The following is an 18,496-nucleotide window of genomic DNA, read 5'->3' on the forward strand; positions in this document are numbered from 1 at the left end:
GCACTTCTCGCAGATGTAGTCATCAGGGACACTGGAGGTCCCCCTGACTTCCGACATCATGCAAGAGGAGCACACCACTGCCCTGGGTGTCATTCCCACTGCTCTACCTGTGCAATAATAAAGAAAGAAAGAAAGAAAGAGAACTTAACAGAACCTCCCCTTAGCCTCCACCTCTAAGCCTCTTGCACCAAAGCCGAAAATGGCCACTCTGCTTTACCCTACCTGTCTTTTACTGGCTGAGTTGCCATGCACTTAGCCAATCAGAAACAACTTTTTTTAAAAAATGCTGCTGGCTCCTCCCCTTTGTTGCTTTGGCTGCTGGAACTCCCTTTCCTCTCCCGTCCCCCCACCCACCTATCTTCCCCCCCTCACCTGGACTCACCTGTCACTTGCCAGCCTATGCCCCTCCCCGACCTTTTTATTCTGGCTTCTGCCCTCTTCCTTTACAGTCCTGATGAAGGGTCTCGACATGAAATGTCAACTGTCTATTTCCCTCCATAGATGCCGCCCTGACCTGCTGAGTTCCCCAGCATTTTATGTTGTTGTGCTCCAGATTCCAGCAACTGCAGAATCTTGTGTCAAACTTTTGCAAGATCCACAAAAGGACAATGTTTTAGAAAGAAAATCCACAAAACTGTTCCTGAGGCGAACCACTTACCACCTTTTTCCTTCAATTTCCTTTCCTTTTTAGCTACGGCTACATCGTACTCACTGCAGGAACAAAGACGGGAAAACATCAATGTCGTTGGCAGCTGATGCAAACCCCTCCACAAGTGTCAACTATGGCTACGTTGGGAATACTGCCAACTCTCACTCCACAAACGTGAGCACAGAAATCTAGGCTGACACACTGGATACTGAGGGAGTGCCACACTGGCAGAGTTACTACCTTTCAGATGGAATGTCACCTCCAGGACCTGTCAACCCTCTCCGTTGGAAGTAAGAGGTCTCATGGCTCTAATTTAAAGAAGAGCGGTGAAGTTCTTTCTGGGTCCAGGCCAATATTTACTTCTCAATTTCATTATAATTAACATCACAGGGTTAATTGTGGGAGCTTACTGTGCACATATCTATTGCCATACTTCCTACATGAAAACAGTGACAATGTTTCAAAAGTATTTCACTGGCTGCAAAATCCTTTGCGATATCAACCATTCAGCTTGTGAAGCCTCTAATGGCTCAATGCAAGAGCAACCCAGGCAGTTCCACTCACTCGCCCTCTCCCTGTATCCCTGCAAATTCTTTCCATTCAGATACATATCCAGCTTCCTCTTGAATACCATGACTGAATCTGCCTCCATTACTACCCCTGGATGTGCATTCCAGAACCTAAAAAACCCTCAATATTGCTGCGTAATTTCTTTCATGGCCGCTTTGGTTCTTTTGCCAGTCGCATTCATTCTAATGTCCTCTGGTTCTTGACCTTTCTGTCAACGGGAATGGCAGGTTCTCTGATTTTAAATAGCTCTATTCTAGCTGCCAAATAGGACTGGCTTGGATGGGGCATCTTGGTCAGCATGGACCAGTTGGGCCAAAGGGACTGTTTTCATGCTGTATGACTCTATCTAATCCACTCACAATCTCCTCTTTTCCAGGAAGAATAACCCTAGTTTCTCCAGTATATTCACATAACTGACATTCCTCATCCCTGGAATCATTTTAATAAATCCCTCCTGCACCCAAAACCTTCACGTTTCGTAAAATGTGGGGAACAGGGAGGCCATCGTGTGTGCTGACTTTTGCAGGGACCTCCTAATCTCCAGAAAGTAGAGGAGGATTGAGGTAGCAAGAAAAGAGAAATTGAACTGGTGGCTAAATGGCTATTTTATGAAGATTCATCACTACTTCCTTGCTCTTGTACTCCAAGGGTCTCCATGGCTCCCTTGTAAAAAGAACATGTCTCCTTCAAGTGGTTTACTCTACCAGCCTGCCAAGATCTCCCAGACCCCTTGGCAAGGATTCTTCTGCCATTGCTGCATCCATTCTTGAAAGAACATTCAAGAATAGCAGGAAGACTACTGCTTGTACTAAGGGCTAGCTCTTGAGGTTGCAGCTATGAGGCTAAGTACAGGCAGCTGCAAGGTCTTGCAATAGATCAAAACTGACACAGTGTGGTGTAACAGAGGAAAACCAAACAATGCTGTTCTGGAAACCCTGCACTAGAAGACAGCACTCTTTATACGACTTTTAAAAATGATGTTAAGATGTTAAAAGAAAAGAATTTCTAGGCTTCTCATAGAAACTACAGCATGGTAAAGGCCCTTCGGCCCACAATGTTGTGCCGACATTTTATCCTGCTCTAAGATCTATCTAACCCTTCCCTCCCACATAACCCCCTATTTTTCCATTATTCATCATTTTCTTTCCTAAACTACCTGCCTCACCAACACAATCGTGATTGAATCTGTTTTATGGATAAGGTGCAAATAATCACATGACACCATGGTGGAGAAGAGACAATGTTACTAAAACCTAGCTGCCATATTTCACATAATGTGGACTGCACAAACACTGTTTCATTAGCATTGAACTAACAGGAGACTGTGAAAGGCACCATCTAAGGGGAAATCCTTTTAAACCATGAAGCCAACTGGTTTATCCATGGAGTGGAAGAGTCAGAAATCACCAGAAAGACCCAGTGTCAGTCCCCACTCTGCATGGAATTCAAGGTTAAAGGTTCAAGTTACCTTATTGTCATTCACCCATATGCTATAAAAACACATGGAGGAACGAAATGTCATTTCCCCCAGACTCACACAACAAAGGACATACATAAAACAGACGACATACAATAAACGCAGACAAAAAAAATTGTTCAAGTACAAATAGTGCAAAAAACAGTATATACAGAATACAAATTTAGTGCAGAGTTAGTGCAAAACCGAGTTGGACGAAGAAAATACAGAACTCAGTGTGTTGCGCTGATTGCATAAACATGTTCAGCAGCAGCCAATGTTCTTATACACCATTGTGCAAACCAGGGCTTTTGACGCAGCATTTGTCTGAAACTGTCTCCAGGGTGTTCAGGAGCCTGACAGCCTGGGGGAAAAAACTGCTGTATGATCCAGCTGGGCTTCACACCTGATTTTACAGACCTTTCTGATCCTGAATTAAGGACAAATAACACTGGCCCCTCCTCCTGATCACTGTAATACTGCCAGCTCATTACTCAGGGACAAGACTGGTCCTGGTTGTGATTCCTTCCTGAGTTGCATAGTTTGCTGACTTTCCCAGGGTCTGATTACATCTTGTGCAAGAACACAATCTCTGGGGACAATGATCAAGGAAACCTTGCTAGAAACAATCAATTCCAGTTGCAGAGCGAGGAAGACAAATAATCCAAGCTACGTCACCAGGCCTCTACTCACGGAGTGAATTTAATATTCTTCTCAGCGCTGGCAGGAGAATTTGGGATGACATTCTCTCCTTCAGGGGCAAGCGAGTCTTGATCCAATAACATAATCAATGACTGATTGATAAAGTCTGCGTCACAAACCATATTTATCGTTTCCTCCAATACTGCCAGAGATAAGAAAAGCAATAAGAGGATAAAAGTGAATAATTGACAAAGGATATTTCTTCCCTTACAATTTGCACTGTGTTATGCACAGTGTTCGTTTGAACCTGATTATTTCTTCATCTATCATTTAAGAGCTTATTGTTTCTTAGTCGGTTTTCCCACCTGTGGTGTTGAATATGCTGGCTCTTACAGGAGTGCAGTCCCATGGACATGGGGATGTCAGGGGTAAGTTTTTTTACACAGAGTCTGGTGGGTGCATGGAATGCACTGCCTGCAGAGGTTGTGGGGGCAAATACATTAGGGACATTTGAGAGAGTCTTAGATAGACACATGAATGATAGAAAAATAGGGGGCTATGTGGGAGGGAAGGGTTAGATAGCTCTTAGAGCAGGATAAATTGTCAGCACAACATTGTGGGTCAAAGGGCCTGTACTGTGCTGTAGTGTTCTACGTTCTATGTTGACACTGCGAGGTCTCTCCAACCATGTCATCTGTGCCATGAGCCTGCACTTTGTTATGTTTTAGTGTGTTAAACCACAAAGGATCCCCACAACCACACCTGCCCTGATTTCTGTTCCATGCATTTCCCCCATGGGACTTTTCTCACCCTGACACGTCACAGAAACGTGTTTACCACTGTGTAGGTTAAAGGTCAAATTTTTAAAAACCCATCAATTCTAACCATGTGTCCTAATTCAATACCCTGAAAATACACAGCACAGACCTTTTATTTAAGAGGCAGTTATCTTAATCGGAACTTCCACTTTCTCACCCCCTTCCCCCCACCCCATCATAAAGGGATTTTGACAAAGCCCAAGGTTAATACTTGCATATCAATTTCCATTGCAAGCTAATGCGGTTCAGATTGCAAACCTCTGAGCACTCCCGGTCCTCTGGGGCATAGGACTCCGGTCAATGATTGTGTTCAAAACTGATGTAATAGAAGTTTTGACTATGGGGGAAATGCATCAGGCTTAGTCACATCAGATAGAATGGTGGAGCAAGTTTGATGGTGCGCAACAGCCTATCTCTGTTTACTGTTCTTTACATTCTTAGAGAGAGAGAGAGAGTAGATAAGGAGGGAACATAGAACACTACAGCACAGTACAGGCCCTTCGGCCCAACAATGTTGTGCTGACATTTTATCCTGCTGAGGGAGTTCCTGAGTTTGGGGCCTTGGCTGATGCAGCAGAGGAATCAAATTATCAAGGCCAGAACTGGTGAACCCCAAGGGTTGTAGGCCTGGTGAAGGGTTCAGAGACAGGGAGGGGACGGGGTCTCTGAAAATAAGGTTGAGAATTTTAAAACTGAACTGTTGCTGGACTGTTGTGGATGATGGATGAACTACTTGACGCAAGTTGTGGACACCAGAGTTTTCTATGAGCACTGATTTATGTTAGATCGGAGATCTGTATAAAAGATGATGCAGAGGGACCGTGATATAGATTGTGGGTCTGAATGATGAACAGAGAGAGAGAGATACAGATGGAGATAAATATGTTTATGTAGCACTTTTAACGTATTGCAGAGATGTTTACCGGAAATAATTGGTACCGAGTCACAAGAGGCATGTCAGGTGACCAAATACTTGGTGAAAGAGGCTCTTAAAGGAAGAGAATGATGTGGAGAAGAGGTGAAATCCACAAAATTCCTCAGCGTAGGGTCTTGGCACCAGAAGGCATGGCTGCCATTGATGGGGTGCAAGGAACTGTGCATATAGAGGTGGCCAGATTGAAGGGACACAGAGCTCTCAGGGGGTTGCAGAGAAGCAAGGGACTAAGGAACTTGAAAACAGGTGTGAGACCCTTAAATCTGAAGAACTGCCAGACCAGGTCTGTGAACACAGGGGTGATGAGTGAAAAGGATTCAGTGAGAATTAGAATATGGGCAGCGGAGTTCTGGATGAGCTGAAGTTTACAGAGGGGGCAAGATCCATTGGGCAGGAGGTACAGAAGCCTGAAATCCCACATCACCAGTTCAAGCTACTTCCCTTCAACCAGTCGGTTCTTGAACCAACCGGCACAACCATAATCACTACCTCAGTATAGCAACACCAAGTCCACTTCGCACTACAATGGACCTTATTCTTTTCTGTTCTAATTATATTCTTTCTTGTATAATTTATGCTTTTCTTGTGAATGTTTTGTATCTATTGTGTATTAATTTGTGAATGTGATGCTATGTGCCTGTGATGCTGCGGCAAGTAAGTTTTTAATTGCACCTGTGCACACATGTACTTGTGCATATGACAATAAACTCAACTTTGACTTTGTCAGTACAGTGCAAGATTTCCAGCGCAAGTGTCTGGAGACTGAATAATAATAGATCCTAATCATTGTCAACCCTTAACGGTGGCATATATGCATATGCAATGTAATGTTTAAGTGTTGTTTATATGTAACATCATGTTTTGTGGTGTAAATACATATACAACATAAAATATTTAGAACACATTTATTTTTTAGTATTTACCCAAACTCTTTCTTGTCTCTGCTTCCAATGAGATCAATTTAGACTAAGGAAGGTGGACATTACATAGAAGATGAACTGGCAAGTGTGTAATCAACCGCCAGCACAGGTCCCTCACATTGATAAAAGTAGTGTGGGGGATCCGGGAGCACTTCGGAAAAATGAGCAAAAGCCTCCAGAAAGTCGTGATCCATTTCTGCAGGGATTCTCAGTGCACAAGTATTTGAATTTTGGATGGAGACAAGAGACTGCAGATGCCGAAATCTGGACCAACGAGCAAGATGCTGGAGTGTTTGTTTGCTCAGTGTGTCAGGCAGCATCTGTGGAGGGAAAATGATAATCGGCGATTCCATCCAGTGCACATGAAGGGTCTCGACCCAAAATGTTGACTGAATTTTGGATATATTTTCTCTATCGATATTCAGATGTGAGATCTTCAACTCCAGAACGTACACACGTCATACATGGAAGGATGTGATCATGGTGGAGAGGGTGCAGAGGAGATTCACCAGGATGTTGCCTGGATTGGAGCGTTTCAGTTATAAGGAGATACTGGTTAGGCTGTGTTTGTTTTCCCTGGAGCAGGGGAGGCTGAGGGGTGACCTGATAAGAGGTATACAAAATTATGAGAGGGTTAGATAGAGTAGATAGAATCTTTTCCCCATGGTGGGAATGTTTAAAATCAAGAGGGCATAGGTGTAAGATGACAAGGAAGAGGTTTAGAGGGGCTCTGAGGGGGACATTTTCACACAGAGTGCTTGGAATCTGGAACCTGCCCGAGGAGGAAGTGGAGGCAGGCGCTCTCGCAACATTTAAGAATCATCTTGAATTGTCAAGAAGGCTACAGTCCAAATGTAGCTAAATGGGACTGGTATGGATAAGTACAACAGTCAGCATGGACATGTTGGGCCGAAGGGCCTGTTTCTGTGCTGTATGACTTAATGACGTTACCAGTGACCCCAGTCTTAACAATCCTTCAGCCTTGAGCTCAGCCAATGTTGATACCTACCTTTCAGTGCAATAACTTCCCTCATCAGATATTGGTAACAGTTTAATTTCCACAATGAATCTGGAAACAGATTGTGTATCAGGGCTTCTGCACTCCTTCTCAGAAAATAGACCTCATCTTCTCGAGTCTGGAAAACCTTCTCTCTACAAAACACGATTACGAGGATTTTTTTTAAAAAACAAGCCAAAATAGAAAGCTTAATATATGGGACTATAGTTAGCTACAAATCCCTAAGGAAAACCTATCGTTAAATCTGCCATATTTTAAACTTACATCACTGAGGCTTCTGAGGTCTGTCCCATTTCTGCATTTGGCTCAGTTGCTCTCAGCCACATAATGACCGATACCAACAACTGGGTTCAATGGCTCGGGGATGTGAGTGGTTCAACTAGCCAGTACTATTGTAGAGGATCACTGAAGAGCAACCATTGTTTGTAGGTCAGGACTGGTGACTTGGATGGAGGAGGATGTGCTGTGTCTGTAGTCGCACCTCTACAACTTCCTGTCCTCTTCCCTATATCAGAGGGAAGAGGACAGGATATTCCCTGTATTCCCTATATCTTCCACCCTATCAGAGAAACTCCTCCACTTTTCTCTGCATTTAAAAACTTGATTCCCTCTAATCTTTCCAGTTCTGATAAAAGATGAATGTGAGAAATGTTTCTCTCTCCCATGCACATGCTGCCTGACCTGCTGAGTATTTTCAACATTCTCTCTTCTCTATATCAAATGTAACTCCCTGAAGAAGTTATTGCATTTGTTGATAGAACTACAAGTCTGTCACTTTGCCCCTTCCAAGGCAGCTGGGGGCAAGACAGACTAGAATCCTTCAATCAGTCAAAACTCAAAATGCTGCAGACGCTGAAAGTCTGAAATAAAAACAGAAAATGATGGAAATTCTCAGCATCTGAGAGAAACAGGGTTTCTCTTTCAGGTCAATGACCTTTTATCAGAACAGAGCAGTTCCAGCATTTACTAATTTTATTTTGGCATTCAATAGATGCCTGGTTCAGGTAAAAGATGGGAATATATTGGGGAGCATGCCTTATGAAAACAGGTTGAGTGAACTCAATCTTTTCTCCTTGGAGTGACGGAGGATGAGAGATGACCTGATAGAGGTATATAAGATGATGAGAGGCATTGATCGTGTGGATAGTCAGAGACTTTTCCCCAGGGCTGAAATGGTTGCCACAAGAGGACACAGGTTTAAGGTGCTGGGGAGTAGGTACAGAGGAGATGTCAGGGGTAAGTTTTTTTTACTCAGAGAGTGGTGAGTGCATGGAATGGGCTGCCGGCAACGGTGGTGGAGGCGGATACGATAGGGTCTTTTAAGAGACTTTTGGATAGGTACATGGAGCTACAAAAATAGAGGGCTATGGGTAAGCCTAGTAATTTCTAAGGTAGGGACATGTTCGGCACAACTTTGTGGGCCGAAGGGCCTGTAATGTGCTGTAGGTTTTCTATGCTTCTATATTAATTTATGGGCCTTAAACTATTCTTGATTATTTAACAGCAAGATCAGATTCTGATCAGCCTGAATGAATAATGTTAGTGAAGGGGGAAAGTTTGGCATTTCTTTATTGTGAATGTAGATTATACGTTGATAATGAGAACCAGGAAAGGATAAATATTCAACTGACAGGTATTTTGCAAAACACAGAAAGTCAAACCTGCCAATAATTGCTGGCATTTACCTACTTACTGAGGTGGAAAGCAGCTGACAGTGAGCGATTTGACCTCTCTGGTTAGAGAAACATATGTACACGCCTTGGACTGCAGCTTAGATTCACCAGATTGACTCCTGGGATGAAGGCGTTGCAATAAGGATATCAGAAGAATAAGAATGGAAATTATCAAGAGTGTACAACATTTCGAGATGGAGTGGATCTGAGAGACTGGGTGGTCTCGGGATAAGAGTTTGACCATTTAGGACTAAGGAGAAATTACTCTGTGCAGTGAATTGTAAAACTAGCTCTACCACAGAGGACAGGGGATGCTGTCACCAAGTCTCTTCATGGCTGAGTAGATAAAATTTTGACCACTAAGGGAATCGGGAAGTATAGGGTTTGGGCCGGAAGCGAATGAGACATGGGATAAACAAAGATCTTCCCGAATGCAAGCTCCAGGAGCCATCTGGTTTGCCTCTGTTTCTATTTATTTTACTCTTAAGGTTCTTTATACTACAGTACTTAAACAACAAGTACTGAGGAAGATTTATTACTGGCTTAGTCACATGTCAGGACTTGCATCAAGTTCTGATTAAAAAAAACATTTCACTGACTAAAACTGGGCTGGTTACATGGACAGAACTGCAGTTCGAAAAGTTATTGTTAACTAGGTGCAACTTGCATTGGCAGTTGCAAAGCTAACACATCATATCCCAGTAAACGTACATGGTTGGGAAAGGAAAATTCCTTATTCCTTCAGTATTCAGTTTCTCTTCTCACCATATCAGACTAAATATCTCAGTGGGACAGCTGCCAGCTTTGTAGGCCAGAGGTATGGAAAGAATTTTCAAATTAGAAGAGGGAAGGGAAAAAGAGTTCTGAGCTGGAGATAGCGCAAGAGGAGCTTCACACAGAAGCAGATTCGAAGTGAAAGATTGGAGAGGCATTGTGAAGGAAAATACAGCAGTTTCATCAGAGGTTCTTGTTAAGTCTGGAAGAAAGGCAGATTCGTCCTAACAATGTACGTGTTGTGAGAGGGTCAGAGCATTTAAACAGCTAAATTGTACTGGGGTTTGACAGCATGGTGGTCAAGTCACTAGACTAGTGAAAGATTTAAAGGGGACCTGAGGGGCAGGTTTTGTGCTGGGTATATGCCAGAGAAGGCAGTAGAGGTGGGTACAATTACATGGTTAAAAAGACATTTGGATAGGTACATGGTTAGGAAAGGCTTAGAGGGATATGGGCCAAATGCAGGCATATGGGACTAGCTCAGAGAGACACCTTGGTCAGCGTGGATGAGTTGGGTCAAAGGGCCTGTTTTGATGCTGTGTGACTCTGTCTCTAGTATTCAGAGAATGGGACTGTTGACTTGGCAATGCAAGCTTGAATTGCACCATGCCAGATCAGGAATTCAAATAATTAAATAAATGATTTTTTTAATAAACCCTTCTGGTTCACAAATGCCCTTTGAGTAAGGAAACCTCAGGACTTCAACTCTTCCTGGTCTGGTGTGGCCTGTATATGACTTCAAACCCACCAAACTAGTTGACAACTGCCCTTGGAATAGTTTTGCAGGCTGTTCAGTTCAAAGGGCAATTAAGAATGGGTAACAAGAGCTAAACAAGAGCTAGAAATTACAGAATGGATGAATAATGCAAAAGAAAATACACTGAAAACACAAGTGGTAAAGGTAATAAAACTCTAGGCATTTTGAATTTGCTCTTATTTTATCTACTGTTCCAATTTTTTTCCCCCAAAAGAAAACATATCATACCTCTTATTTTCCTCCTTGGCAATTCGTAAATGGATAGTAAGGATCTGAATCAATCCAAGTTCTATTCTGGTGTAGTTCAGATTCCTGATTTTCCCCACTGCATAATCCACGGCTGTGTTAAACTCATCAAGCAGGACCTGGTAGAGTGGCTGATTAGCTGTGTCCTCAGGAGGGTTATACCACAACAAGATGAATTGGGAGTAACTGCAATCAAATACTTGGGGAGGAAAACAATCCACTTAAAAAGATATTAGCTAATCAGGTTGAAGTTAACACTACATGAAACATAGTTAGGTCATTCCTGGAGCACTGAACAGTTCTGGGCACTACATCCTTGCAGACGATATATTGACCTTGTGGGGGTGGGAGAATAGAGCAGAAATCTACTGGAATGACAGCTGGACCCCAAGGGTTAACTTAGCAGAATTACACAAAGTACGGTTGGAATTCAAAAAGCAAGAACCTGTAAATACTGGAAATCTGTTAAAAAAAAACAGAACAGACTAGAAATACTCAGCAGGTCAGGTAGCATCTGTGGTGAGAAAAACAGAATTAATGTTTCAGGTTGATGACCATTCTGCAGAACTGGAAAATGTTAGAAAGATCATCAACTGGAAACTTTAACTCTGTCTCCAAAGATGCTGGCTGGCTTGCTAAGAACCACTTGCATTTTCTGTTTTTATTCTGATGTTGCTATTTCCTGAGAATTAGAAAACAATGGAGTGGTGTGATTGAAATTTTGAAATATTAGGGGGAAACCAAAATTGGAGTTGTGTACAAATCAATTCTGCTGGTTGAGCAATTGAAGACCAGGAGGTAGAGGTAAAACAAATCAGAGCCAGGTTTTTCAGAAGCAAGGCTTGGAAACACTTCGACATAAAGCAGTAAGGTTAGAGTTCTCTCCTCCACTAATGGTAGTGGATGCTGGGTTAGATGTTAAGTTCTAAATTTACAATGGATTTGTTTTGTTTACACATGGTATTCTGGATGGACTCTTGGGCAAGATCTGGTAAATGGAGTTAGGTTATTGAACACCCATCTCATTGACTGATGGAACTAGCCATAGAAGCTAAACAGCCCATTCCTTCTCCTGTGTTTTACAAATCCTTTATTTAAAAGGATAGAAAATAGAACAATAAAAAATAGCTATTGCTGCATAATTGGCAAAACCAAAATTCAATGGCAAGATGGCGCCGGAGCATGGCGACTCATTGCAAGCTGCTCTCTGCAGATCTACTCATTACTTTTACTATAATCGTTCTGCACTTTAAAATTTTTACCCTGTACCTACCTCAATGCACTCTGTACTACCTCAATGCATGGTGTAATGAATTGATCTGTATGAACGGTATGCAAGACAAGTTTTTCACTATACCTCGGTACAAGTGACAATAATAAACCAATTCCAATTAGTGGATCCCTTTAAAAGACTTTCATTATCAGTTACTTTTCTCTCCGAGCTGTGGTTTGGCTGGTGATAGGCAATATTTACTCTCTGTGAATTAGCAATGTGTAGACAAGTCTGCAGAGTCTGTACATGCTGAAGAATGCACTGAGATTATAAAATAAATACGCACAGCAGATAAGTTGGCAAAGGCAGATGGATTGGCCTGGGATGACACACCCCCTGCACCCCTGCCAATCTGGGTTAAATCTTGCAGCACCACACAAGTCATGTGACAATTTCAGGTCCAAACATGAACCGCTTTACTGCCCCAGTGCTAATTAAAGGTTTGCAGATTCAATGAAGTACGGTTAATGGGAAAAGGTCAAATAATTTGCAGTAATTTCCTGCAGCCCAGACTCACTGCCTCTCTCCCTCACACAAAAATGGGTAATTGTTCATAACATAAATCGACAAGGATGAGGACCGATCAAACTCAAGATGGCAAGTTATAGCTTAATGAGACCTTTGCTTGGATAGGGCTTTCTTGGACAGTGGGACTGTCATATCATGGCCTAAGGATGGGGAGAGAAAGGGTTCCCAGCCATTCTCCGCCCTGTCTATTCCTAACAGCCACTGGCATGCATTTCACTCGGAAAGGGAGATGAGGGAACTCTGGATAATGAGAAGCAAAAAATGTCATTCACTTTGCTGCTCTGAAGGATTTGGCATCATACCTGCCAAGTCACCAGGGGATCCGAAATTATTCCCCATATCACACACCCTCCCACAGGGATGAATTCTAATGTCAAAACCCAAAGTTCTAAATTGCAGGTTTTGTTCCACTGAAACTCCGCCCTAGATCATCAGCACTAAACGTTCACAAGATTATTGACAGCATTCAGTTCTATGGAACTAGATGTGTGAAGTGATTATACCTGGAAGGCAGTACCCTATGTGCTATAAATAATGATGAACTAAACACTAATTTCTTCCCCATTAATTTTTAACTTTTTTCTTTAGAATAAACCTGGGGAGTAAATAGCTTTAATGGATTTTAATAGACTGAGCTTTAATTAATCCTGCATCTGTTTGTCAAGGAGGGATTACAGAATTTCTGCCTAATTCTCTATGCCACAACAGGCAACAGATTATTGATACCTTCTAGCTGGAGAAGTTAGAAAACAAGATAACAATGTTTAAAAGACACTTAGACAGGTACATGGATAGGAAAGGTTTAGAGTGGTACGGACCAAACATGGGCATCTGGGTTGGGACGGATGAGTTGGGCCGAAGGGCCTGTTTCTGTGCTCTATTGCTCTATGACTCTACAAGAGTGGTGTGAAACGTCAAACTACCATTGGAGACACAAGAGACCACAGATGCTGGAATCTGGAGCACAAAACAAACTGCTGAGGATCTCAGCAGGTCAGGCAACATCTGTGGAGGGAAATGGACAGTCGACTTTTCAGGTCGAGCCCCTTCATCTGGACTGAATGAGTCACGAGTCCAACCCAAAACATCAACTGTCCATTTCTCTCCACAGATGCTGCCTGACCCGTTGAGTTCCTCCAGCAGTTTGTTCTTTTCTTGCTCCAAACCACCATTGGAAGCTTTAAATGTTTCCCTTGGTTTGTGGTGAGAAATGGCACAGAAGGGTCACTGGAAGGAAAGAACAGTGGCCAATGCAAAAAAAAAGTTGAGTTTAGGTAATTACAATGCCAATTCTGTGAAGCTGGGGAAGAGTTTGTAAATGGAGTCTTTAAGCTACAGAACTCATGTTGTTTTGATTGGCGATAAATGCCAGCATGAGTACTGCATGGAAGATAACCAAGGTTTTGACATTAATAAGTTCTTGAAATACTCAGTTATCTTGGACTTACAGGCCAGCAACCAATGCTTCTGCATTTTCCATTGCACAATTCTGCTAATTGCACTGTTAGGCTGCTGAGCACAGGAATAGAAAAGCCCAGCATGGGAAGTGAAGTTGTCTGCAATCTCTCATTATATGAAAATTGGTCAATTATCGAAAGTTATACCGCACTATAAACGTCACTGGGTTTAACTCCACAAAAACCATGGTACAAGTAAAAGTAGGGCTTATGTGCAAACCAGTGAGTATGAAACAAGTGCAGCAAAGGAATTCTGCACTTTATAGATTTACCTTTCTTTAGTGACTGATGAAGGAGTGAACTCTGAACACTTCCATCGGTCACATCCAGTTGATTCTTAGGTTGGTTTACTTCCTGCATAGAAATCTGTTACGGGATTAATATTATTTAAGAGATTAATATGCACAGGTGTTTTAAACAGCTATTCCTTGCATGAACCATTAGTAGTGGGGGAGGTTTCATGAACAGCTCCAAAAGCTTACAAACTAGCAACTGATATTTACTGTCACTCAACGCATTGAAACTCACTTTGTGGATTACTTAAGACTGATGTTCACTCCAACCACTACTGTTATGGACAGAGGCTTCCATGACAAGTAGAGTGGTGAGGACAAGACCAAGTAGGACTTTTTACTTCCACTTTTTCCCTCAGCCATCACTACCCCTTCTCCCAAGTCCCATCCTTCAGTCTCCCTACTCTGACCTCTTTCCCTAACTGCCTCCCCTAGTCTTCCCAATCCCTTGGTTCCCTTTCCTCTCTGGTCCCTCCCCCTTCCTTCACCTCCTCGCTTTTCTTTCCCATTCCGACCCTGCTCCTCCCCAGTCTCCAGCTCCGGCTAAGAGTGAGGCTGCCCACTGATTGTTGTGCTTCACCCTTTTCACGGGTGGCTCCTCAATTGCCATTCGACCTCTCACACTGGAGGCCAGTCCCCGCACCCACACCACCCGAAACCTGCAGCCCAGCCCAGAACTCTCCTGAATAAAGAAAACTTAGGAGAATCTTCAACTGCTGTCTGGATTCTGTCCAATGGATCCCAGTGTGGGGTAATTCCCCAGTGATCAGGGATTTCGGAGCTACAGGGAACTGGCACAGAATAGGTGATAAGACCTGGGGCAGATCAGCCAGGCTCATTATATGGCCGGGGAGTCTGGAGGGGCCAGGATTCATCCTGCAGAAGTGGAAGCATCACACGCAGCCACCATCTTCTTCCAGCAGAAACTTAGCATCAGTGGGTCCATCCTATTGAGCTTCCTGGATCTCTCTTTCCTGCATTCCCCGGGTCTCTCGCTCTCTCTCTCTCTCTCTCTCTCTCTCTCCTGCACTGCCTTAACATTGCCCAAGGCCTCTCTGCCGCAATTCTTTTAAAATGCATAACAAAATTGCCCATCTCAGCAGAAACCACAAATAAAGGAAATGGGCTGATTCTGAAATTGTGCTACATTCTGCCCAGTAATTCTGATACTCAAATGAGCCATTGAAGGTTGCAAGAACCAACAAGAATAATAAAAACTTTACAATCAATATGTGGGGTCACTAATGAAAAACTGCACTAAATCCTTCTATTGGTGGGAGATAAGCAATTCCTTTAATTTATTTACTTTGCTCTAATTCTGGTCTTAATACAGGTTAGCCAACATTTTGCTTATGGTTTTGACTGTGATATTTTTGGGTGTCATTACAATCTCAAGGTAACCTGTCATTGCTTCTCAGCGTCTCACTAACATCTCAGCAGCTGCAAATACACAGCGAAATATGGAAATCCAGAAGATGTTATATGTAATCCCCTCTCCTTGGCATCGCTCACTGATGTAGTCTTTTAGGTACAATCAAAAACAAATCAGAAATTTGCTGTGAATTTCAACATTTTTGCATGAAATTCTTGCTGTAAAAGTTTACTGATAATATTACAACTTGTTGAATAAGGATCTACAAGAACTCTGAGAAAAAGTCAGAATTACTGTTGAATAACATCTGTGGTTCTGAAAGATTAACCTTACACATGTGGAAACTCACTGAAGTAACAGGCACATTTCTCTATTTTAATAATGTTTTGTTTAAAGTTAATTCATGCTTTTTCAGCTATAACTTAGTTCTTGATGTACCAATCAATTTTGCTTTCTGTAAACTGTAGTGTAGTGGTTAATGTAAAGTTATTACAGCGCCAGTGACCCGAGTTCAATTCCGGCTGCTGTCTGTAAGAAGTTTGTACATTCTCCCGGTGTCTGCGTGGGTTTCCTCCGGGTGCTCTGGTTTCCTCCCAATTTCCAAAGACGTATGGGTTAGGAAGTTGTGGGCACGCTATGTTGGCACCAGAAGTGTGACGACACTTGCGGGCTGCCTCCAGAACACTACGCAAAGATACATTTCACTGTGTGTTTTGATGCACATGTGACTAATAGATATCCTATCCCTTATTCCATGGTGCTTCAGTTTAATACTGAAAACCTGTCACACTGCCAGCCTTAACAATGTTAATTTTCCTGTTCAAGAGGATGATAGAAAGCTGTGTGGGATTGGTACTCTGAGGTGACAGCATCAGATGGCACCTTCTTCAACCAACTCTTTCTAATTTTGACTTGTGACAGTCTGGTCTGCTCAGACTGCTTCTTCAAATATATTTGTGTTTGGTCTCTCATGATAGAGGGAAACTTACGTGGGTGATGATTCAGAGAACCGGCCAAAAACTGTCAGGGGGCTGACTTCTGAGGCGGGATTTCAGAGAGAGACAGATATAAACAGCACGATGTCGCAAATCTGGAAATTTTCGTAAAGAATTCCTGACAGTAGTCCCAACAGTTTAACACTGGTGTTATTGTATCTTAAATCCAATATCAGCTCAAAGCAATACTAGAAGGGAACACCTTGCCTTACCTCGTCTGTATTTTAGCAATTGTGCTTTATCTAAAGAAAATGCTCGTGCAGGAAAACTGAAATAAAATGCTGGAAACACTCGGCAGGTCAGGCAGCATCTGTGGGAAGAGAAACAGAGTTAACGTTTCGGGTCAGAACTATTTTTTTCCAGTTCTGATGAATGGTCCCGGACTTGAAACGTTAACTGTTTCTCTTCGCACAGATGCTGCCTGATCTGCTCAGCAGTTCCAACATTTTCTGTTTTTATTGTTGATTGTGCGCACATAACTTCTGTATGCCATTTCTCACTCACTCCGTGTCACCAGGGGAACTGGAGAAATGCTGGCTGCAGGGAGGTGGTGATTTGATCTATACAGATTCATTGGATGATTAACTATAGGACAGAATAACATCAGGTATCCAACAGTGATAAATCAAATAACAACTTCGAAAGTGCAAGCAAGTTTTTCATTGTACCTTTGCCTCAATTGTGCACATAACAAATAAACTCGACTTATAAACATCCGTGCAACACGAGTGTTGTGTTGAGAAGTCAGAGGGAAGAGAACCCGTTGAAAGATGCTGATTTATCCAGTGATTCGGTAACAAGACGGAATGCAGCGCTATGATCATTTGAACAACTTTGAACGTACGTGACGGCAAATCTGCTGCACTTCGCCCTACCTGACTCAGCCCGCTCGGTATCACCGAGTGCGGCGCAACAGACGAGGTGCTCACCGTGGTCTCCGGTGGGCTCCGACCGTCGGTAGCGGCGCTGTGGTCCCGTTCATCGGAGGCAGCGTCGCCCAGCCAAGAGCCGGCGCACCAGAGGAAGAGCAGTCCCAGTAGGATGGGGTCCCAGCGAAACAGGAAAGCGGCGACCAGGAGTCTGCACAACAGCTGGGTTAGAGACATGACTGGGAGGGAGGGAGGTTCGGCGCCTCCACGCAAAGAAAATCCTCACGCACCATTGGCTGACTCCGAACAAGCCCGGGTAGAGACTGTCCGAAGAGAAAGTATTGTGAATCGGTGTAGCTGCACCAAGTGATCTGCTCCTTGTCGACTTCCTCACTGATGTAGGGGCCTTGTTTATTGTCTGGCTTCAAAAGTGGAGGCGGGGGTGGAGGGGGGGGGGGCGTGTCTGTACAGTCAGCTGAAAGCCAGACTGGGTAAAGGGAGACGAGTTTCTTTTCTCTACATCTGGTAGATTTCTGCTCAGCCTTAAGGAGACTACTGCTTTTTTGAAAAAAAAATCCAGATTGAGTTAAATACCTGAATTTAAATCCCACAGCAGTGGGATTTGAACCTGCACCCTCAGATCATTATCCTGGTGCCTTGTTCTTCACCCTGAGCATGTCTGGGAACTCACTGCGTTTGACCAGGGGTCTCCAGACTGAACAAGTCTCCGATCCTGATGCAGGGTTTCGGCCAGAAACGTCAACAATTCCTTCCCCCTCCCCCCCCCCCCCCCCCCCCCCAACAGATGCTGCTCGACCCACTGAATTCCTCCAGCAGATTGTTTGTTGCTCCATATTCCAGCATCTGCAGTCTCTTGTGTCTCCAGGGGCCCTTGGCATCAACTCAGTGTTACCTGAACTTGTTCAAGTCATAAGCAGGACCTGTGGATGATCCAGGAACAATGGCTGGCTGCACTGATTTTGTTGAAATATTCCAATCTGACCCAGGGTACCAGGAATCACCAGCATCTAGGAACCAAAATCCTGCACAATTATTGTGGGAAACTTCAGGAGATGGAAAGTTCATAGGGCATGTGTTCCTTCATCTTCTTTGAATATTTTGCCATTAATTGTAATATTGGAAGTATAGGAAAAAGCTGGGAGTACTTGACTGACCAGATCTGATTGGCAGCAAGTGTCAAACAAAGAGTGGGATCACAGAGAACTCAAATGCAGAACACCAGGATGAGAAT

General features: G+C 43.3%; 1 protein-coding gene across 3 annotated transcripts in view; it reads right to left on the bottom strand.

Annotated features, from left to right (window-relative positions):
- Positions 1 to 17,926, bottom strand: part of si:rp71-46j2.7 (sorting nexin-25) — a 53,740-nt gene extending 35,814 nt beyond the window's left edge. Inside the window, exons 1-6 of one of the 3 annotated variants that reach the window (XM_052021855.1) lie at positions 17,839 to 17,926; positions 13,988 to 14,081; positions 10,440 to 10,656; positions 6,999 to 7,141; positions 3,369 to 3,519; positions 659 to 711 (exon numbers count right to left, since the gene is read on the bottom strand). In XM_052021855.1, coding sequence (XP_051877815.1) covers positions 659 to 711; positions 3,369 to 3,519; positions 6,999 to 7,141; positions 10,440 to 10,656; positions 13,988 to 14,075 — 652 coding nt within the window. In that variant the 5' untranslated portion in view covers positions 14,076 to 14,081; positions 17,839 to 17,926. Of the gene's footprint in view, positions 1 to 658; positions 712 to 3,368; positions 3,520 to 6,998; positions 7,142 to 10,439; positions 10,657 to 13,987; positions 14,082 to 17,250; positions 17,655 to 17,838 lie in introns of those variants that run through there. The other 2 variants (XM_052021854.1, XM_052021853.1) reach the window with 2 other exon arrangements.
- Positions 17,927 to 18,496: the final 570 nt, after the last annotated feature.

Source organism: Pristis pectinata, chromosome 8, assembly GCF_009764475.1.
Source record: "Pristis pectinata isolate sPriPec2 chromosome 8, sPriPec2.1.pri, whole genome shotgun sequence".
Lineage (NCBI taxonomy): Eukaryota > Metazoa > Chordata > Chondrichthyes > Rhinopristiformes > Pristidae > Pristis > Pristis pectinata.